Raw genomic sequence first — 22781 nt, forward strand, 5'->3', positions numbered from 1 at the left:
TAACTAAACTAACTTTCTTTCTTCCTTTCCTTTTTCCTTTTTCCTTTTTCCTTTTTCCTTTTTCCTTTTTCCTTTTTCCTTTTTCCTTTTTCCTTTCCTTTCCTTTCCTTTCCTTTCCTTTCCTTTCCTTTCCTTTCTTTCTTTTCTGTCTTCTCTTTCTTCTCTCTCTCTCTCTCTCTCTCTCTCTCTCTCTCTCTGTCTTTCTGTCTGTCTTTCTCTTTCTTTCTCTCTTTCTTGAGGGAGTCTCACTCTGTTGCCCAGGTTGGAGTGCAGTGGCACAATCTTGTCCCACTGCAACCTCCACCTCCTGGGCTCAAGCGATTCTCCTGCCTTTGTCTCCCGAGTAGCTGGGATTACAGGTGTAAGCCACGACGCCCAGCTAATTTTTGTATTTTTAGTAGAGACAGGGTTTCACCATGTTGGCCAGGCCGATCTCAAACTCCTGACCTCAAGTAATCTGCCCACTTCAGCCTCCCAAAGTGCTGGGATTGCAGGCATGAGCCATCGCCCCTGGCCTCTGGTTAACTTTAAAACTTTAACCCTTGCAGTGTTTTTCATTCTAGTTGCCACTGTGAATGGAGAGGGGCGTCCCATGACTCCCTGCCCGTTCTGTGAATTGCTAGAAGGATGGCAGGACTCAGGGGTACAGTTGACAGCCCATCAGCAAGGGAAGGGGAGACATGGGGTGGGTAGGGGTGGCTAGAAGAGTCCATCCAAGGGCTCCCACCCAGAATGTGCTCCAGCCTCCAGCCTGAAACGCAGCAGCCCATGATTCTGCATAGATTGTGTCTCCAGTTCTAGCTTTCATTTTACTTCTATTTAGTTTTCTTTCAGTGTGTACATTGGGAGAATGTGATGAAAGCCAGGGACAGCAGGCTCTGCACTCACTGCGGGCCCTGATTGCTATTACAGCTCTGGAATTAAGTCCCTTAGGTTAAAGCTTGGGAGACAGCCTGCTGAATCATCAGGATTTATCTCACTCAGCTCATTCAAATAAAAGAAACCTCTGGCCGCTGACGGTGGCTCACGCCTGTAATCCCGGCACTTTGGGAGGCCAAGGCAGGTAGATCACCTGAGATCAGGAGTTCGAGACCAGCCTGGCCAACATGGTGAAACCTCATCTCTACTAAAAAACAAATTAGCTGGGCATGGTGGTATGCACCTGTAATCCTAGCTACTTGGGAGGCTGAGGCAGGAGAATCGCTTGAACCAGGGAGGTAGAGGTTGCAGAGAGCTGAGATCGTACCACTGCACCCCAGCCTGGGCGACAGAGTAAGATTCTGTCTCAAAACAAAACAAACAAAAGAAACCTCTTAACTGAAGCATGAAGGTGAAAATCTTGGCGAGCTTCCTTATTAAGAGTGGAGAAATTCAAGCTGTCCTTAAGACAGGCCTACCTTTACCTGTTGGTGGAGACTGGTTCTCTTCGTAGTGTGACCCGCTTTATCAAAAAGGCTAAAGGAAATAAAGCCTTCTGCAGCTGGGGTTCCCTCCACCTTTGTTAGTCAGGGAGCCTGCCGCCCCTGCTCCATGGTGATTCCGTGGCCCTCTTCAGCCCTCTGCCCTGAGGGCCTTCTCTCAATTATCTATTTTATATTTTCCGGGTCTCCAGCCTCCTAGAGGCCAAGGGGCAGCTAGAATTTTAACTGTTTCTTAACCTAGGATTCTTCCAACAAATGGCAAGGACTGGCATTCTGAGAGTGAGACACTTAAAATGTGAACAGTACTGAGTTAATGAACTGAAGTTCTAACTGCGATGTAAGTGACTTGCATAGAGCTTCCTTTGCAAACTCTTCTGATACAGGGTGGGTGCCCAGGAATAAAGCCGAGAGAGTCAGGGCTCTGAGCAGATCTCAGATGAGGTCCTGGACCCCGAGGTGGAGGTGCAGAGGGGAGGGAGGTGGGTGTCGGGGACAATCTCTTTCCTTTTGCAGACTTGCCTTATAGGTCTGGAGCCAGCAGAGCTCTGCTTCCCACCTGCTTCCTCCCAGCTTTCCTCAGGATTAACTTAATCTTTGCAGATTAAGAGGCTACAAATACGTTCATTTTCCTCTAGGAGGCTTCTCACTCCTCATTTCTTTCTGCCTTCACACTTTCCCTTTGCAGGAGCTGACGTATCTCCCAGTTCGTCTGTTGCAGACACCCCTAGGCCCCTTTACTCATACTTCTGTTTGTATTTTCAGATGTATTTGCAATTTCTTGCCTGGAGTCTATAATGTAAAACTAGGCAGGGCTCCCAGGCACTGAAGGACACAGCCAAGGCCTTCATTTCACTTAGCAGTAAGTTATGAGCTTTGTAAGATCTTTAAGATGGAGGTTTAGCCATGAATTGGAGTGGGTTTTCTGAGAATTTCACAACCTAGTTAGGTTTTCTCTGTAAACAAGGGCCGCCTTTCTTCTTCCTTCACAGCACTTTTTATCTGGCCACTCAGGAAACACCAGTTATTTATTTGTTTATTTATTTATGTATTTATTTATTTATTTTTGAGGCAAGGTCTTGCTCTGTTGCCCAGGCTTAAAGTACAGGGCTGTATAGGCCTGATCATAGCTCATTGCAGCCTCGAACTCCTGAGCTCAAACAATCTTCCCGCCTCAGTCGCCCTAGTAGCTGAGACTACAGGCACACGACTGCACACCCAGCTAAGTTTTTAAAAATTATTTTTTGCGTGGTCGGGCGCAGTGGCTCATGCCTGTAATCCTAGCACTTTGGGAGGCCAAGGCGGGCAGATCACGAGGTCCGGAGATCGAGACCATCCTGGCTAACACAGTGAAACCCTGTCTCTACTAAAAATACAAAAAATTAGCTGGGCGTGGTGGTGGGCACCTGTAGTCCCAGCTACTTGGGAGGCTGAGGCAGGAGAAAGGCGTGAACCCGGGAGGCGGAGCTTGCAATGAGCTGAGATCTCGCTGCTGCACTCCAGCCTGGGAGACAGAGCGACTCCATCTGAAAATTTTAAAAAAAAATCTTTTTTGTGGCGACAAGGTAAACTCCTGGCCCCAAATGATCCTCCCACCTTGGCATCCCAAAGCATTGGGATTATAGGCATGAGCCACTGCACCTGGCCAGGAAACACCAATTAATTCTCATATTAGCCCAAACAAAACATGATTTGGAAAGTGAACCAGCTCCAGAAATATGAGTTATCTATTCCCAAGCTTCCTGCCTTTCTCCTCCTCTTCTTGCCTTCTCTGCACTGTTAAAATTATCCCAGCCACTCTCCTCTGTCATTAAACTGAAAACTTAAGGAATACCCCAAATACAATAATTAGGATTTTAAGAATCTTAAGATTCAAAGACCTTCTCCAACTTCTCCAACTGCATTTACACATTGACTCTAAGTTGTTTCTTGATTCTGGCGGGAAACAGCCTCCGTCCAGTGTGTGTGTCCCCACCCGTGGCAGTGATGTTCGCTAATGCTGGCTGTCACATGTGAGCCCTTGGTCACAGAATGTCACTTGGATCTATTTCAGAGTTCCCTAAAAAGAAGAAGCACTCGGGAAATGTACAAGGAGAAGAAAACCTTTAACCAGGTAAGCAGAGGTTTTCATTCTAATGTTACATCTCCTGTAAGTGAAGTCACCTCATTTTGAATTTTTTTCAGTGTTAGTTTTGCCTTTAAAACATTCAAAGAAACATTACCTGTCCAAACATGTGGACTCATTCCTGTCCTCCACAGTGTGAACATTTTCTTTGCAAACCCACAGATCCTCCCTCTTGTTTCTCCCCCATGCTGACAAGCTGGTGATTTCTTCAGGAAAAAGAACTGGCTTTGTGTGAAACAGAATTAAGTGTGGTTTGGGGGCCTGAGGTACTTATACATGGTAAAAAGTGTTTTGACCTTCAAAGTCATCCACGCAGTAAAATAAAACAGCCACTGTGGAGTTGAGTCATTCATAAGACACTGTTTTGAATGTTGTTGTTGTTTTTTAATGTGCAAGCTGAACAATATCTTAAATGGTCTTCATTGAAGGTAAACTATTCTCAGCCCTTTCTAGATGCACAGTATGCATTCTTCAAAACTTTCTTAGCTTTTCTGTAAAGCTGTTTTACTGGATTCTGTTTTTAAATTGCTGCTAGCATTAGGTGGTGGAGAGAACAAAGGTGTTATTGGGGTATCAGCTCACTGCACTCTGAGAGCAAGTGGTAATTAGAGAGACACAATGAGTCGGGGTAACTAAGAGCTCAGCAACCTCCACCGACCTCCTGCCGCCCTGTCCCTGTGAACTCCCCTCTTAAGGATCCCCTGGGTTTCTCCATTCTCCAAACTCACTAATCCCCAGGGCATCATTCAAGGAGGGGCAGACCCCTGCAGCAGCAGAACACGGAAGCTCAACTGTTCCCTTCCACCCTCCCCAGCCTCCCAGTCTCACTTTGGAATCCATTAATAATAGGGAAATTAAAGTCTGCCTCCCACTGCTGGGTACTTACACTCTCCTGGGCTGAGAGTGTTTTCAATCGACTGGCTCTTGCCCAGGGAAGATCTTTTCCTTAAAAGGGGAAATTCTGCCCCATTGTGAAATGAACAGCATTCGCCCCGTGGGTAAAACGGGCCAAGAACAGGAGCTGCTGCTCCTTGGGCGCGTGTCAGATAACCCTGGTAGCTGGGATGCGTTGAACGCCCGCCCAGCCGGCGGGATTATTGAGGAAGGAGTTTCTGTTCAGCAGAATGGTGGAATGGAGCGCGCTGGGAACTGCAGGCCCGCAACCAAAACCCAAAGGAAGCTGGCGCCCCGGCGCAAGGTAGGCACGCGGGCAGTCACCCGCTCGGGGTGCTGGCTGGACGGCTGACTTGCAAGCCAAAGAATATATACAGAGAGCGATATATTTCTGTGGCTTGACAAGGCCTTTCCCGCTGGTGGTGATGGTGGTGGGCCCCTGGGTGTCTCCCCTCCTGGCCATGCCTGCCCTGTGCCTGCAACAGGAATCGTGTGTCATATGGAAAGTTGGACTTGACCTGCTTTCATACCACATTCCTGGGGTTATCCAATGATCTCTTGAAACCAGAAATGATATCCTTCAGTTTAGACTCGGCCTTGCTCCCCGCCCCCACCGCCCCGCGAGAGTCTTGGCAGAGTTTTAAGAAGTCTATGGTTACAACATAAGATGGGCATCCAGCCTCCCGCTGCCTGAGCTGAAGCTGTGATTCCCCATCTTATGAGGAGTGGCTTCCCCTACTCAGAACAGGCCGAGCTCAGCTTCCCTCAGGCCGCCCCTCTCCTGCACACAACACCCCGCAGGTGCAGCGGGCCCTGCCCTAGCTGCCTCGACCTCACCGAGGACGTGTGACTTCATTTAATACACACTCTCCCATGGCTTCCAGGACAGTCTTTCTCTCAACGCTGCTTTAGTCTTGGTGGCAGGCCTCATAGTGCATGCATGGTTGTCAAGTGGAAATGACAGCATGCTGTCATACTGACAGCTTTTTTCTTTAAGGAATGAGAAGACGTTTTGGACATTTTATCAATCCTCAGGTAATCTACACATTGACACTCGTTAGAGTATGTCATAGGATCTTGCTGCTTTAACTGACCTGGGTTTAGGTTCAAGGAGACGGAAGAGAATTGTTCTATGATCGATTTGTAGTGGATGGTGGACAGAGGGGAATGGTGTGAGGTTGAAGGTTTCTGGAAATCAAGGTGATTTGAGGGCTCTATGGGGACCTTCTGCCTGCATGAGGGGTGCAGATAAGCATGTGTAACCTCCAGCGTGTTTCAGGACCCTTCTCAGAGATGATCCTCCTCCCCCAGTGTTTCAGTTCAGCTTGTTGGGGAAGACCCCAAGTTGCTGGTCACAGCTATTTCCCTGAGCCTTTCCTGTCATATCATTTTTCCCCTTACACGGGGTTTGTGGTGAGCAAGGAGGGACCAGGCAGAGTGGGATTGCCTCAGTCCCTGGTCCACGCGCTCGTTTGAGCCAAAAGCTTCCCGTACCATGCAGGCAACAGTGCCCCTCGCCCGCCCCTCCTGGCCTGGCTCCACCACATCAAGGCCTTGCCAGCTGCAAGTTTCTGTGGACGCTGGTCACAGCAGGCGGCCCTGCCCCCACCTTGTCCAGCCCAGTCTCGAGTCCCAGGTTCAAGAAGGGTGGAGAGTGGGGCCGAGTTTCCCTGTAGCTGGACAGCGCTGCCCTCTGTGATCTCTGCCGCTGTGGATTTCTCTGCTTCAGAGGTGGAGATGGGATCATTTAGATGATTTTTGACAATGGACGGACACTGGCTCTCAAATTAACAATGGGGCTGAGGGTACTCCTCTGTTTTCTGGTCCTAAGCTTTTAAGTATTTACAATCCATCTCCGTTGATAGGTATTTTAGCTTAAACTGCATTCCTTCATGGGAACAACAAAGACCTGTCTGTATATTTGAATTTCTTACAAATCTGTGTTTAACAAAAATTGAAAAGGTGCTTTTTTGTTTGCTCTACTTTCGAAAGTTCTAAGAAGCTGGGGTTGTTTAAAAGTAACTTGCCAACTTCTCGTACATAGTAGGTACTTAATACTTCCTGAAAGAATGAATGAACAAGACCAGGCTCGGTGGCTCACACCTGTAATCTCACACTTTGGGAGGCTGAGGTGCTGGATCACCTGAGGTCAGGAGTTCAACACCAGCCTGGCCAACATAGCAAAACCTCATCTCTACTAAAAGTACAAAAATTATCTGGGCGTGGTAGCATGCTCCTGTAGTCCCAGCTACTTGGGAGCAGAGGCAGGGGGCAGGAGAATTGCTTGAACCTGGGAGGCGGCAGTTACAGTGAGCCAGGATTGCACCATTGCACTCCAGACTAGGTGACCAGAGCAAGACTCCATCTCAAAATAAAATAATAATAATAAAAAAGAATGAATGAACAGATAAACAAGCATGCTTTTCCTCTAGTATTAGTATTAAATAACAATGTATGTCTTTTACAGTCCATGTATTCTGTGTAGGTTCTTTCAAAAAATATGTCGTTACCCCAGTGGCGATGATAGCCCATTTGCCTCAGTAGTTGTGAGTAGGGCACACAGTCTTACTTCAGGTTAGTCACAGGATTGATTTTTATGTCTGCCTAACCCAAACCCAACCAAATCCTTCATGTGATAAGCTCTCAGGACTCAAAGACCATGTGACATTTATATGTTATTCTCCTAATGTGCAGAGAAGGAAAAAACTCTTTACTGGCTCCTTTACCCAATACTAATTGTGTTTCAGACAAATAAGAAAATTAATTTCAGGGAGCTAGAGCATGGTGATTTATCATATACAAACCAGTTTATATATAAAAAATACACTTTTTAGGTTTATGATTTATCATATACAGACCATTATTTCATTTGACCCTCATCACAACCTTGTGGGTCTGTGATTAGCCCAGGCCCCTTGGACAGTAGGAGGGGCAAAGCTAGGACTCCGGGCAGCGTGTTTGACCCCAAGTCCAGCAGGCCTGGTTTTGTCCTCAGCTAAGAGATGACAATGGGCATGTCATCCTTCCGAGGACGCACAGATAGCGCCAGGGCAAGCTTTCCCTGTGGCAGTGGCTGCACACTTGGTCGTAGGTGTGGGCCTGAGCCTTCCTGGTCATACCGTTTTTTCCCTTTCCATGGGGTTCGTGGTGAGCAAGGAGGGCCCAGGCAGAGTGGAAGGAGGAAAGTTGGGAGGTGCCGAGGGAGGCATTTCTCTTTCTTCCAAATTGTGAGTGTGCGACCAGACTGCGGCAGAGAACGAGCCATGCTCTCTGAGTGTAGAAGCTGCATTGTGAGCACACGTGACGATCTGAAGGGGTTAATTCTCCCCCGGGGGCTGACTTGTTCCAGAGAAGGGCGACAGGCCTGGAGAGCAGTTTGATGCCTTTTCCTCTGCGAGGGCTGTGGGATTTGACTCCTGTAGAGCCATTGTTGACAGTTCCTCTGTGTGATGGGGGAAACCTTTGCTGAAGCCCTTTTGGAACTTTTGATGGCCGATCAAAGAGGAGTGATTTGTGAAATCGGTTATTTTCCCATCTGCTGGATGTGAATAGTAAAACGTTTTTGCAAAACCAAAATGGGGAGTTCATCTGGCTTCAAAACAAGGAGACCAGCCCTGCAAAGCAGAGTTGATTTTCCAGTGGATCCAAAAAGTGCCGTTCTGACCTCAGCCAAGCATTGCAGGCTGTGAACAGCAGAGTCAGCTTTGAGGATCCTCCAGAACCCTCTGGAAGGCCTATGAGGACACTTCTCAGGTTTTGATACACTTGACTATCCAACATTTAACTCCTTGCCTTGGGTCTCCGAGTTTAATTTCCTGCTGTGTTACAGCAACTAAAGGGAAAGGAACATAAGCAAAGGCTCTGAAGTTGCACTTGCGTGGCGAGAGGCTGCAAGGAGCCCAGGTGGCTGGGTATGCAGTACCCGGGGCTCGGTACTGACTCAGTACGCGCCTGGACTTCCAAGCACCCTCATGCTTATGCCTCATTTTTTTGGTCATATCATTCTTGTGGGACATTAGGGCTGGGGAGACCGGGATGGGGAGAAGCGAATTGCCCTGTCTCAGGTACCTTAGGAAACCAGGGGAAAGCTGAGCTCTTATTTGGGGTGGCCTGACTTCCCCATCCTGGTCAGACCTCGTGGATTGCCAGGCACTTTGAAAGAAGGAGGTCTGCACGTTGGAGGTGGTGAGTGCAGCAGGGTGGAAGATGCTCTGAACCCTGTCTGCCTGCACCAGGCCTTGGTGAGGGGTCCTGCTGTCTCTCACTGGTGCTGGTGAGTAACCAGGTGGGATCCACAGAGCAATGAGGGGTTGCGCATTCCCGCTGGGTTTTGCGCCTCATTTCATTTTCCCTTCTTCGCTCATAACTTGTATGATGATTTCCACGTGCACTTTTTTTTCCAAACTAATTTTTTTTGTTTCTTTTGTTTCTGTGGCAAAGCAACAAACTGTAGGCCTTTCACAGGCCCCCTCCACAAAGCCCCCAGGCCCACCTCTGCTTCGTCTTGGCTCTTTCTCTGTGTAACTCACCGGCACCGACGGGAAGATCGGTGTTTGATGTTTGTGTGCATTGGGGGCGAGGTGTGAGGGGAATCATGAAAAACACGAACATTTGGTATTTTCAAATAACCCTTCTCCCGGGCTGTTCTCTCCTGGCAGGATGACAGTGCCGATTTGAGGTGCCAGCTCCAGTTTGCCAAAGAGGAAGCCTTCCTGATGCGCAAAAAGATGGCCAAGCTAGGAAGGGAGAAGGACGAGCTGGAGCAGGAGCTCCAGAAGTACAAGTCCCTCTATGGGGATGTGGACAGCCCCCTGCCCACGGGGGAAGCAGGCGGGCCCCCCAGCACCCGGGAGGCCGAGCTGAAGCTGCGGCTGAAGCTGGTGGAGGAGGAAGCCAACATCTTGGGCCGGAAGATCGTGGAGCTGGAGGTGGAGAACCGTGGCCTCAAGGCAGAGATGGAGGACATGCGGGGCCAGCAGGAGCGGGAGGGCCTGGGCCGGGACCACGCACCCAGCATTCCTACCTCACCCTTCGGCGACTCCCTGGAGTCCTCCAGTGAGCTCCGCCGCCACCTGCAGTTTGTGGAAGAGGAAGCGGAGCTGCTCCGGAGGTCCATCTCCGAGATCGAAGACCACAACCGGCAGCTGACCCACGAGCTCAGCAAGTTTAAGTTTGAGCCCCCCCGGGAGCCGGACTGGCTCGGGGAGGGTGCGAGTCCTGGTGCCGGGGGTGGGGCCCCCCTGCAGGAGGAGCTGAAGTCAGCCAGGCTGCAGATCAGCGAGCTCAGCGGCAAGGTGCTCAAACTGCAGCACGAGAACCATGCGCTGCTGTCCAACATCCAGCGCTGCGACCTGGCAGCGCACCTGGGGCTGCGTGCCCCCAGTCCCCGGGACAGCGATGCCGAGAGCGATGCCGGCAAGAAGGAGAGTGAAGGGGAGGAGAGCCGCCTGCCGCAGCCCAAGCGGGAAGGCCCTGTTGGCGGGGAGAGTGACTCGGAGGAGATGTTCGAGAAGACGTCGGGCTTCGGGAGCGGGAAGCCATCGGAGGCCAGCGAGCCGTGTGCCACGGAGCTCCTGAAGGCCCGGGAGGACTCCGAGTGCCTAGTGACCCTAAAACACGAGGCCCAGCGGCTAGAGCGGACGGTGGAGCACCTCATTGCGGACACCGACAGGTTCCTCCGTGACGCGGGGGTGCAGGGTGGTGCACCCTCGCCGGGGCCTGGCCTCCAGGGTGAAGAGGAGCTGGGCGAGGGGGACCAGCAGGAGCCTCACCTGCTGGGGACCATCAACGCCAAGATGAAGTCTTTCAAGAAAGAGCTTCAGGCCTTCCTGGAGCAGGTGAACCGCATTGGGGATGGCCTATCCCCCTTGCCCCACCTCACAGAGTCCTCTAGCTTCCTCTCCACTGTGACTTCCGTGTCCCGGGACTCCCCCATCGGGAACCTGGGGAAGGAGCTGGGCCCAGACTTGCAGGTAAGGGGGCTCGTGGCTTCGCCTCCCTGCTCCGCCTTGCTCTTCCTCCTTCTCGCTGGCATTGCTGCACTCGGGCTCACGCTGCTCACGGCTGCTTGGTTATGATTTCAAATCTGCATTGTACTAAAGCCTCCGGGGCAACCGGATCCTCTCTCTTGGTTGGGCTCCGTTTTTTTTTTTTTTTTTTTTTTTTTTTTTTTTTAAGTTTTCTTGTATTGCCTTGTTTCTTTTTCCTTTTTCCTGTCTTATTTTTAACTGCGCCACGGCTCATGGTTTAGAGGCCCTCCCAGACACGAGGCTAAGCCCAGTGGAAGCGATAGGGCTCGACGCAGGCCGGCCTTGCTCCTCTCTTGGTATTTCAACCAACCAGCCACATGCTGAAGAAGCCGTGAGGAGACTAAGACAAACGCATGTCACAGTCAGGATAATTAGCAGACTCGCTACCAAGCACGTCCCTTCCTGGGTGTGTTTCAAGGGACACAGTGCAGTCCAAGGCCCTAGGCAGCCCAGGCCCCCATTCCCGCTGGAGGATCAGCCAAAGCGGGCGAGGAGCGCGGTGCTGAGAAGGATGGTTTTGGTGGAAAAGCTCTGCTGGCTCGTGCCGCCCTGCCGCCGCTGGGGAGGGCGCGGAGGGCCTCCGAGGACTGCTGTCCTAGCCTCGCCTGGGTGCATGGCCCAGCTGCCGCCCTGGACTGTGGCTTTGGCTGCTCGACCCACAAGTAAGGAAGGAAGAGCCTCGTTTTCCGTTTCCTTCACGGGTAGCGTGCTTGCGGTTGAGTTCTGGATTCACGCATCGCCATCGCATGTGCCCCGTAACCAGTGTTTTGCGCCCCCACTTTCTCTTTTTGCTTTTCGGATGTGTCCACCCGCCCTTTTGCTCATTCTCATCTTGGGTCTGTTCTCTTCACTTTCGTCCACCGCTGTCTTTAAGCTGGTGTTTCTATTTGTGCTGTTCTTTGGTCGTTTTCTCAGTCGTCTCCCTTATCCATTTTTGTTTTCTTTATCCCCTCTCCCTGCCTCCACCTTCTTGTCCTTTGTTTTTGTTTTTTTTTTTTCTGTTTGTTTGTTTAAAATTTAAAAAAAAAACAAAAATCCCTCCCGTGCACCTAACAGTCCAGACTGAGGGAGCAGCTAGAGTGGCAGCTGGGGCCGGCCCGAGGGGACGAGCGGGAGAGCCTGCGCCTCCGAACTGCACGGGAGCTGCACCGCCGCGCAGACGGGGACGCCGGGAGCCATGGGCTGGGAGGCCAGACCTGCTTCAGTCTGGAGGTCAGCGTGGGCAAGCAATCCCCGCCCCCCTTCCTTTTTCTGTGTGGCTGGCTGCGTGACGTTTTCTGTCCCGGACAAGGCCCTGAGGGAACATGGCAGGAGGAGGTGGAACTAGGTGGAACTCACTTGGCAGCAAACCCATTGTGTGCACGGGGACAGGCAGGTGTGTGCAGGTGCATGCAGTGAACTGCTGTGCTTGTCAGACAGAGGGACAGCTCACCACAGGCGCTGTCCACCACCTGTTTCCGCAGACCGGGAGCCCCTGGAGGTAGGCCGATTGTTGAGCGCGCGGTGGCTTCTTGTGCAGTTGCAGAGAACAGGGATGAAAACTCAGCCCGGGCTTCCCTGCTCTGGAGGCAACTCGCCTTAGGGCTCCCCTTTTTCAGCTGTTGCCTGTGTCTCGTGTGACCATCCCACGGTCTCGAGTGATACTGCCAGCCGGTTGGTAGAATCAGGGAGGCTCACTCCTGACCTGTGGGCACCCTTAGCAGGCTCTTTCACCACAGTAACCCGGTGTACACAAGGCTGAAGCCACCACAGGGACCATGGTTGGAACTGCTGTCAGAAGCCTGGGAAAGTGAAAGCTCTTAGACGCAGGCCACCCCACCCGGGAGAGAAAGAGGGGGTTCCCAAGGAGCTGTTGAATAAGGAAGCACCTTTAAAAGTCCAGATGCTGTGTCAGTGTAAAGTATGATTAGTAATAGAGAGAGAATGCAATGTCCTGCCATTGGGGACTTACAAGGGGGGAAGTGTGTCATAGCTCCCCTAGTCAGGGGCTAGTTTTCCCTTCCCACTGTAGCTCTTCCTTCTTTGCCATGGGCTGTTTCTGGAACCACAGCTCCGGCTACACAGGGCGGCCCCTTTCCCTTTGATGGTTGGTTTTACAGGAACTGCATCTCCCTTTCCAAGTGTTCTGCCCTTCAAGGTGTGTCACACATAGCTGTGTGCAGTTACAGCCTGTGTTAGACAGCGCTCCTCCCGGATTCTTCCTAGGTCCTTATTGTGTAACCTGGAGCAGTGATAAGTTGTCACCATTGTGAATGCATAGCATAGCTTCAGAAACTGGGAGTGATTTGGGAGAGAGAAGCATACTGAGTTGAAGCAAACCAAATACTGAGGGACAATAAAGCTTCGCAAGAAGTAGATTAGCAGAGTGAGCTGGTGCCACGGGGCAGCACAGGATCTCCAAACAGTGCAGCTCAGAAGGGAACAGCAAGTCTACAGATGAAGGCTCTCATTCTGCGGATGAGAAAAAGGAAGCCCGAGAAGTGAAGCGGCTTGCCAGTAAACTCTCCTCCTGGTTGGTGGCAGAACTGGGTCTAGAACAGCCTTCAGCCAGCTGCAGCCCCCACTCCCCAGCACATCCCCGCAGGGGCCTGATCTGTAGCGGTGGGAGAGCCCTGCACTGACCCCTGGGTGCGTTTCTAAAGAGTCACTCTAACGACTAATTGTACGGCCGCAGTCTTGCCATGGAATGGCACCTTTTTTAAACATCCATCTAGCTTCCTTTAATTTTGTATATTTTAACAAGAAAGCTTAAAATCTCCATAGTGAAAGGCCAGATCTAGGGAGCATCATTTCCTAGAAGGGGAAGCAGTATGAATCAGGAGTTTTAAACAAACATCCCTCGTTCTGATGTTTTTTATTCACAAAGACATTTCACACAGGAGAGAAAACTCAATTATGCTGCAAACACATCCTATTTTATTTTATTTTATTTTATTTTATTTTTTAATAAGGCATGTTCTGGAGCCACTTGAAATCTCCACAGTGTTTCCTTTTATTAGAGGAGCTGGATATGGATCTGTCGCAGAGCCTGGGTTGGGAGAGGCAGCCCCGTCCCTGGTGTGAATGTCACTCTGACAGCCTTGTTAGTTTGGTCTTTGAATATGACATTGTGTTAAAGAATTGTACAATGGATAATTCTGGGGAGCAGAACTCTTAAAAGCCTTTTAATGAGAACATCCCTGAATTTGCTGCCAACAATTGCTTTCCCATGAGGCTCTAATGGAAACAGTACACAAAGCTCCCGTAAGTCAACCCAGCAGCCCAGCCGGAGACTCCTGCACACCCGGCTGGAGTAACTGAGGGAAACACAGCACCGACACCTTCACGCAGACTTGAGGCAGGGCTGGAGCTCTAGGTCCCGCCGGTAGCTCTCTTCGCTCCCTTCTACGTTTCCCTTGAAATAACCACCAATGTTGCCCTCAGGCCAGCCACGACTGTGCCAGTGTGGATCCCCTTTAGCTCTCTGCCCGTAGTTCCTCGGGGGTGTGGGAGGGGCCCCAATAGCACACCTAGTATCAGGGCATCAAAGAAGAAACTTTCCATATTTGAGCAGAAGTTTTTTAAGAGGATTCATGTCTCAAGCTGCACTTACAAAACGCCTCTGTGTCTTTTGCCTTATGGATTTTTATATTTGGGGAAAGGGGAAAGAGGGTAAGTTATTATTTTGAAAAATGGAGGCATTTTGGCCAGACCAAAACTGTGACTACTACTCATAGTTGTAGCAGCCACAGCAGTTATAACATTAAAGAGGAGAAAAAGAAGTGCCTTCTTACACATGACACATTTTAGCAGATTGCAAATCTGGGCAGTGGAGGAGCCCTGCTGCTCAAACGCCATCATTCACTAAACCTGGGAAAGGGGCGGCTTCTCCAAGGCCAGCATTCTTACAGCCATAGCCAGAGCAAACTGAAGTCAGAACCCACGGACACCCACTAACACATCAGTGCAACCACGCAAAAATGAACTGCTAAAAAAATAACAGACTTCAGGACAAGTGCTCCTGCTGCCTGCTCTTCTCAGGAGATATTAGCGAGATGCTCACACTGTGCACTGGACTCTTCCCTGACTTGGCTCCCTGGGGTTCCCATCAAACGTGAGACATTCGCATTTGTTAAGAGAGAGTGGTGTGTGGAATGGTTTGGAATGTGTGAGGCACCTTAAAAATAGTCCTGAATGAGAAGTAGCCATGCACGGACGCTGGTCGGATTTCAGATATAAAGGAGACCAGGCCTGTGACCAGAGGATTGAGTTTCTGGGTCAGAAATCTCAAAGAGCTCTTCTCCTCAGTGCCTGCTTTTATCCTTCAATCAAGGAAGCACACAAAGCACTCACGATCCCACGTGCCTCAGCTGTGAAATGCCAGCCACAAGGAAGTTACGTGGGGTTTTATGCCAAGTATTTGCACACATGTGTTGGCCTCATGTACTGCTTTTGAAATAAGTGGTTGCAAAACTGGCCAGGACAAAATGGAACCCTCCAGAAAATGAAGCCGTGGTCTTGCTGATGGAATTGTCCTAATACAGGAGTAGTATTGCTAGGCACTCTAGTGACGGCCATGAGAAGCCTTGCTTTTCTGTTTGTGTTTGAGATTGTGAAGATAATCTTCGTAGGTGTGGGAAGTAATTTATAAGCTGCTTTCTCTGGAGTTGGGGAAGTTAGCCTTTGTCAGTCAGTGTGGGATGCAGCTCTACTGGGGACGACATGGGCGGGAGTTTCAGAACACTGATGTGGGGAGAATGGTTACGGTTGTCAAGACTAGTGTCTCAGCAGCCTCGGAAACAAGTGAGGGTGGTGTTGGTTTAGATGAGCTGCTTTAATAGGGAGATCAAAATGAATTTGATGTATAATCAGAATCCTAGGTAAGTGAACAAAGAACGGTTTTTTTTAGAATCAAACCTTTGGGGATTGGGTGGTAAAGGGAAATACTTATTTTTTTAGAAGATATTTATGTGTCATGTGAAACTTTTCTCCAGATGTATGTGGTCGTATGCAGTTGTGTGGCAGTAGAGTAATTCTAGGCTGAACCTGTTGCCATAGCATGTTTGTATGTTGTTTTTTGTAACATTGGAGTGACGCTGGCATCCCAGCTAGGAGCAGTTGTCCATGGGAGTTTTAGTATTGCATTAGCAAAAATGGACAGTAAAGGAAAATGAAACTTCTGATAGGTCAGGGGGATCCAAGCGTGTCTGCTTGTGAGCAGGCAGCAGAGTCTACAGAGAACACTGGAGCCTTCACAGGTGAATCCGACTTCCCCCGTGAACAGACTCTTAGGACCTCCTTTTCTGTGACTCTTCAAAGGTGTGGTTCAAACAGTCATGCAATCTATAGAAACTAAACTAATAGATCTTTGCTTTTCTTAAACAATACGCTTGATTAGGATGTCTGTTTTTACACCTCATAAAGCTTTTGGCTAGCACCTAATGCATTAAATAAGGAGGATTTTTACATTTTGAGTTTATAGAGTAATATGTAGCTGGAAAGTAAAGCTGGCAGGAGAGCAGCCTAGGTGACCTGGAAACAGTCCTGCATGGAACACCTGAGACAGGAGGGAAGCCCCGAGGGCAGGTGTGGTCACCGTGTTAACGCTGTATCCCCCACGCTTTAGACGGTGCCTAGCACTGGAGGTGCTCAATAAATACTGAATAAAACACTGCATAAAATACAAAGTATCCTCTTAAATACATTGCTGAATTCCCAGGAAATTTAGGGGAATCTTCAAGAGTTGGAATTGATTTTAGAATTGGGACCCAGAAAGCCAGACACGGTGGTTCACGCCTGTAATCTCAGCACTTTGGGAGGCTGAGGCGGGCAGATCACTTGAGGTCAGAAGTTCAAGACCAGCCTGACCAACATGGTGAAACCCTGCCTCTACCAAAAACACAAAAATTAGCCGGGTGTGGTGGCATGCACCTGTAATCCCAGCTGCTCGGGAGGCTGAGACAGGAGAATTGCTTGAGCCCGGGAGGTGGAGGTTGCAGTGAGCCCAGATCGTGCCACTGCACTCTAGCCTGGGTGACGGATCGAGACCCTGTCTCAAAACAAAAACAAACAAACAAACAATTGAGAACCAGAGCGGTCTCTGTGGCCCTTGGGTGGGTGGATTAGGGAGATTGTTGCCAGAACTGGTAACTGGGAGCCTTGGGTTTCAGCAGCTCCAAAGGAACAGAAGATGGGGCCCGACATCGCAGGGAAAGAAAGGAAATGAATGAACCAGAGAAGCATTTGCCTGCTGGCCCTGGGGCAAGGAGCGAGGAGGCAATGCGGATACTTGTTTCCCCAGCAAGAGCTCTGCATCAGGAGTGGGAGGGCTAGAGCTTGCCTCACCCAGGGTCAGGCTTCGAATTGATGTTACCAGTTTGGTCCGGGAATCCCCAAAGAAAGGGATTTGTGTAATATTGCGAGCTCCAGCAAACAGGAAACCAATCTGGAGGCACATCCTCCACCCAGATCCATACCAGATCCATAGGTAAGTGCCCCAGGAGATGAAGTCACACAAGCCAGTAACGTCCAGCAGGAACACGAGTTGGCAGACACGGCAAATGGGATTCAGCCCTAAGACTGCAGATAATAGAATTTTCAGATGGACACTATCAGATAAGTGCGTTCACAGTTATTAAAGGCAACCAAACAGGACAACAGTATGTCACCATCATAAAAGACCACATATATTTTTTAAGTAATAGAACTTTTAGAAATGAAAAATTAGTCATTGAGGTCAATTCAACACGTAGGGAAATGCATCTTTTCAGAGAACCCCAAACGATGCTTCATATGTATAAAAGACTATAATAGTCTCGAACAACTAGCAAATCAAAGCAGCATTTAATGCTCTCAGAAATTACTGAGTTTTCTGAAAATAGGATGTTTAAATCTCTAGTTTTCAAAATTTTATGCCAAACTTGGTGAATCCCCAGTGTCTGATTTTCTCTCTCCATTCTTCTTTCCTTAATACCCCTTTCTCGTATCCCCAGTGCTAAGGAAAGTGCTCTGCTCTTTTATTTTTTGCATTTTCTGTTCTTAGGGTGTGATCTTCACTCTTGACTACCCAGGTACCATCAGATTAGGAGGAGCAAACAGTATCCTCAGGGAGAAGTAGTAGATGAGTTAAAGGGACTCAGAATGAACCAGTGAAACAGCACATATTTTATTGCAACAATCTACTCGAATTCCCAGTTTTATAAATCACCTGTCTTCAAGTAGCATAATCCAGTGGGTAAACTGTCATGCTTAAATTTTGGTGATGCCTGAGATTTTTAGCATAACAGTGTTTCCATCTCTAAACACATTTGATTTCAGAAGTAGTGGCACTGACTCCTCTATCATGGCATTAGAACATAAAAGGTAGACTTTACCAATAAAAGTCATGATACGGATTCCACCACCTGTCTTTAAATGTAGTAAGTCCATCTTTGTGCGATTCTCCTTAGGCAACATGTGCGATTGGGAGGCCTGAAGCCGTGCATCTCTGCTCATTGATGAACCCCCACCCTATTGCCCTGAGCATCGGGGTCAGATCACCTCGATAAAGACACCCTCGGCTGAGCAGGAAAAACTCTAATAAGAAAGCGTATGAAAAAATTGATTATGCAACTCAGAAAGACCCCATGACTTGGGGAGGGAATCCAAGAGGCTGATGTGTAATAGGTGGTCATGCTTGCCTCGGTCATAGTCAGCTCTGACCATCCCAGCATCCAGAAGCCACTGTGGGAGCAAGGTCACCTCTGGTGTACTTTGGCCATCTTCTCTCAGTCTGGTTTGTGGTTATGGTGGTGGGTGAAGCTGCCCACTCCCCTCCTGGGTAAGAGATGCAGGGCAGCTAGAGCTGTCCCTCCCCAGGTAACTCAGGGAGCTGTGGGGTCTAGAGGGAAACCCCAGGGGAGCTGCCACAGTCACTCCACTGCTGCAGCGCCCACACATGCTGTGTCGCTCCGTGTGTGTCCCTGGCTTGTGCAGATGTCTGTCCTGCGTCGTCACCTCAGGCAGAGTTCTCACTTCCACTAAACCCCTTCCTTTATCCCACCGATCAGCTCAGGGGCCCCTCTGTTTTACCTGAGCAGAGTGTATCCATAGAGGAGCTACAGGGTCAGCTCGTGCAGGCGGCCAGACTGCATCAAGAGGAGACAGAGACATTTACAAACAAGATCCATAAGGTAAATATTTAACACGGATTTTTCAGCACAACCGCTTCATGAACTGCACAGCCCCAAAGGAGAAATGCCACGATGCATTTTCAAAGAAGGCTGTCTGTTGCGTACAGGCTGCTAGACTCCCGGGCACCTATGGGAAGGTCACCCAGTAGAGCTGTCCCCTCTCAGATGCCCCTACAGATAACTCTACCTTTCTGCTCTGGCACATGCTTTTCAGCATCTACACTGTGGTCTCAGCAAGGTCTTCCTCATACCTAATCTAAACTTTCCTACAGCAGTACCAGCCTAACATCAAGTAAGAGCCTAAATGGAACTGGACAGAAAAGTGTGTCTGTCACCTCTGCTAATGTTGGGTGAATTTTCTGATAGAAAAATCAGCAACCTCATGCTAAGCCATTGCCTTCAGAAAACTGCCGCAACTTGAGCTGTGGCCTGATGAACCTCTGTTACTCTTGAATAACCTGGTACTGGCTAATTACCTTTTATCTGCAAATCCTTCCCCAGAGTTCCCAGTAGAAGGGATTCGCAGATGTGGGCACTCATCGCCCTGGACATCCATGAGAACGGCCCAATCCCTGCCACCCCAAACCTAATTAAGTTGTGGACAGATATCTAGGTTCAGAATTGCTGCAGCTGCTCTTCCCCTGTGTATTTGTTCTTGAAAGATAGTTGTGTCTTTAAAACCAAACAAAGCAAAGCAGTTGACCTTGAATAGAGCACCTTGGTGTTTTAAAATAAATATCCTATGCAGATAAAGTCCTGGTGGATCTAAGAACTTACTTTGGCGAGGAATGTGCGCTGCACGTAACCCCCATGTTGACTGAGGCCATGTGATTCAAGTGGGTCACAAACTGATTAAAGGAGCGAGTGCCTTCTCCGTACCTTGCAGCTTAGGGAAGGCAGAGCCGAATGCCAAGATCTAAATACTTTCTGCCAACTTCCACCACTACATGCAGGACTCAATTTTTAAGTGTTTCATTTAGGGGTCAAGTTGCACATCTTATTATCAGAGGAAAATAATTCCATGTTACTTGAAAGATAGATTCCTAAGTAATTAAACAAAAAAAGTTTTGCATGGCACCAAAAATGGTTTGAAAAGTGAGTTTATCACTGAAGATGCTGCTAGCACAATGTCCGGGGCCCACGTGTTTCTAGTACGTGGGTTGATGATGGAGGAGTATTGCAGAAGAGGCTTCGAATGGTAGGAGATGTCCTTCAGGCTTATTCAGAAGGGAAGGGAAAGTGTCCCCCAAGGTGCCCAGAGGGCAGAGGACTGAGCTCTGAGACTTGGGGGGTTCACGGAGTCGTGGAACAGAAGGAGCTGGAAAGGGCAGTCGAGACATGAGGGAGAGAAAAGAAGGCTCTCCAGGAGGGCCTGGGCGCAGTGCTGGAGGCGGGTCTGAGTGTCTCAGCGCCTCTCCACAGCCGGGCCCAGGGCCTCTCCACAGCTGGGCCCAGCGCCTCTCCACAGCCAGGCGGGGAAGGGGCTCACGTTATCTTCACATGGCCCCCCTGAGGCCAGTGAAGCCTGCCCAGCACGAGTCAGCTGGCTAAGACTTGTAAAAGAAAGTAAAACTACAGGACTTTCTAAATGGATTATGTCAAGGGCGAAGTTAAGTCCTGGAGTCATGAACATGTTTGCAGTTTTGTTTCTTAGATTATAGATGAACTCTCTTCCTCATTGTTCTTGTTCTGTAAATGACCAAGAGGCCAGAGACCAGACCTCCCTTCTTTTTAATTACTGATCTTTGTTATAGATTAACTGCCTCTTCTATTGTCATGTATCTAACTCAAACCAGATGGTGCAAAAGATCCCATGACTGTTACATCTTCAGTGTGAAATGTTAAATACACTTCCCACCCAAAAAAATACCACGTTGACTTATCAGGAGGAAATTGCAGATGCTGGGTGTCTGGTGCACTAGGCTGCCCTTGTGTCCACAGGGGAGAACCAGTGGTGGAATGCTGAGGGCTGCTGAGATGGTGAATAAAATCACCTATTTTCTGTTATTTTGGCCAAAACTACAATAAAGGTCAGCTGTTAGGAGAACAGCCACCAAGTCGTTGTCTAGACCTGTGGACCTTTGCAGAGCTGCCTCTGACTCTTCACTGGCCTTCAGTGCATTGGCCTCCAGCAGCTGTGGTTCTATTCCCATGGCCTCTGAGAATGAATCTAGTACTTTAAAGAGAAAAATAAATCCCTTCCTTGGTTTTTGGCATAAGAAGGAGTGTTAAGAGAGGACAGCTGATAACCTTCAGGCTGGCATTCGAACCTTTTATTGGTCTATAGAACACAAAGCTTTGATCCCATAGTATCACTTTAGCTACTGTAAATATTATTTGTTGATACTATTCTTGTGCCCTTATGTGCAAAGCGGTATTTTATTCACTCTTTTGCTTTTCAGTGTTGATATACAATTATCGTTTGTTGCTTAGAAGAGTGTCTATACCAGGGGCATTTAAAAAAGGGGAATTTAATGTGGAGATGCAAGATACTTTTTCAGTGACACTTTTCTTTTCCTAAGAGATATGCACATCTAATAGGAATATCAAGTCTTTAAGCATGGAAATAGGCTCTCAGACACACTTTTCTGTTTCCTCGCTGTTGTATGCAGTCGAGGCCTGCGTACTTGGAAGAATTCCTTCCACCCAGCCTGCTGTGCTCTCCACCAGCTGGGGTTCTCTTCTGTCAGGGCTGTGGGGAGTCAGGGGGCTCAGGAAGTAGAGGGGAAGGATTTCCACTTCTTCTTTACAATTTAATGTGCGTTTGAGCGCCTAGCCCATACAGAGGGGAAATGGAATCTGCTTACATGGGATTTAAGTCAGTGGTAAGCCGCACTTCCGAGACACGGTTTTCCTGAAGGAGTTTAGAGACATACGAAACACCATGAGAGACTTGGCAATGAAAAATTGTCACAATACCTTATTTTGAAATAGCACTTGTTTCTGAATCACACGATTCATGGGGTTTTGTCAACAGGAAACGTCTGAAGCCCTTAATCAAACTAAACTTCTGGGGGCTCCTGTGTTTCATATCTTATATGCAGCACGACAGAGACTGAGTGGCAGTTTGCAGGGACTCTTGGTTTGGTTTGGGTGGCGGATTGGATTAGCCGCTTGTCACACTGTCTCTTGTTCCATTCAAGATGGAGGAGGAGCACCTCTATGCCTTGAGGTGGAAAGAACTGGAAATGCACAGCCTGGCTTTGCAAAACAGCCTCCATGAGCGAACCTGGAGTGATGAGAAGAATCTGATGCAGCAGGAGCTCCGGTCCTTGAAGCAGAACATTTTCCTCTTCTACGTCAAACTCAGGTGGCTGCTGAAACACTGGCGGCAAGGGAAGCAGATGGAGGAGGAAGGAGAGGAGTTCACTGAGGTAACTCCACTGTCAAGTTCCTTTTATTTGCATCTGTTTTGTTCTTGACCCCAGACACTGTTATCTCCCCACGCACCCTATACACAGTCATGTTCTATTATTTTATTTCTCAATATTTGATTAACATCTAATATTGCTACAACAAACATTTAGAGCAATTCATACAGACAAAGAGAAAATTGAACACAGGTGACTGAAACATCGATCATTTTCCTATACACAAGCAAATGTAACAGAAGTAACATTACAGTAGCAAGAGCAGGTATGCAGTGCTAGGCATAAACTTACTGAGAATAGTGCAGGAAGGACATGAAGAAAACCACAGACTTCCCTATGAAACCTGCATGATGTTCGTGAGTGAGGGACTGGCAGAGGCAGGTGCTGTTGGTTGCCTGCTCAATATCTACTCTCTCTCTTTTTTTATTGGTACATATTCGTGGGATACAATTGCAGTTTTGCCACGTGGATATTTTGCGTTGTGGTGAAGTCATTATTATTTTAAATTGTTTTGTCAATTTTGATCCAAGAAATGGAAATGCAGCAGCTTGTCCAGTTATATATGAAACTAAGAATTCCGTGCTATGCTCTGACCTAGTTTTAAGAGTGCCCTGGTCCATAACTCCACGCTGTAGCAAAGTTTCGCTCCTGTCTCCTTTGCTGCTCATTTATAAATTCATTGATGTTATCACCCTGAGGTCCTGCACCATCTCATTCAACCTGGCTGGTTTGTAAAAGCTGGTTTCTAAAACTTTTGCTTTTCTTTCTATTTGAGTTTTGTTCCTAGATGTGAA

At 48.7% G+C, this 22781-nt stretch overlaps 1 protein-coding gene across 10 annotated transcripts in view; it reads left to right on the forward strand.

Moving 5' to 3' along the window:
• MTCL1 (microtubule crosslinking factor 1) overlaps positions 1-22781 on the forward strand; it is a 126139-nt gene that overhangs the window by 68501 nt on the left and 34857 nt on the right. For 5 of the 10 annotated variants that reach the window (XM_007974638.3, XM_007974642.3, XM_037982500.2 and 2 more), the window contains exons 4-9: positions 3472-3531; positions 4664-4741; positions 9096-10409; positions 11523-11678; positions 18494-18616; positions 21760-21990. In XM_007974638.3, coding sequence (XP_007972829.3) covers positions 3472-3531; positions 4664-4741; positions 9096-10409; positions 11523-11678; positions 18494-18616; positions 21760-21990 — 1962 coding nt within the window. The remainder of the gene's footprint in view (positions 1-3471; positions 3532-4663; positions 4742-9095; positions 10410-11522; positions 11679-18493; positions 18617-21759; positions 21991-22781) is intronic. The other 5 variants (XM_007974640.3, XM_007974639.3, XM_037982498.2 and 2 more) reach the window with 5 other exon arrangements.

The sequence above is a fragment of the Chlorocebus sabaeus genome, chromosome 18 (genome assembly GCF_047675955.1).
Source record: "Chlorocebus sabaeus isolate Y175 chromosome 18, mChlSab1.0.hap1, whole genome shotgun sequence".
Lineage (NCBI taxonomy): Eukaryota > Metazoa > Chordata > Mammalia > Primates > Cercopithecidae > Chlorocebus > Chlorocebus sabaeus.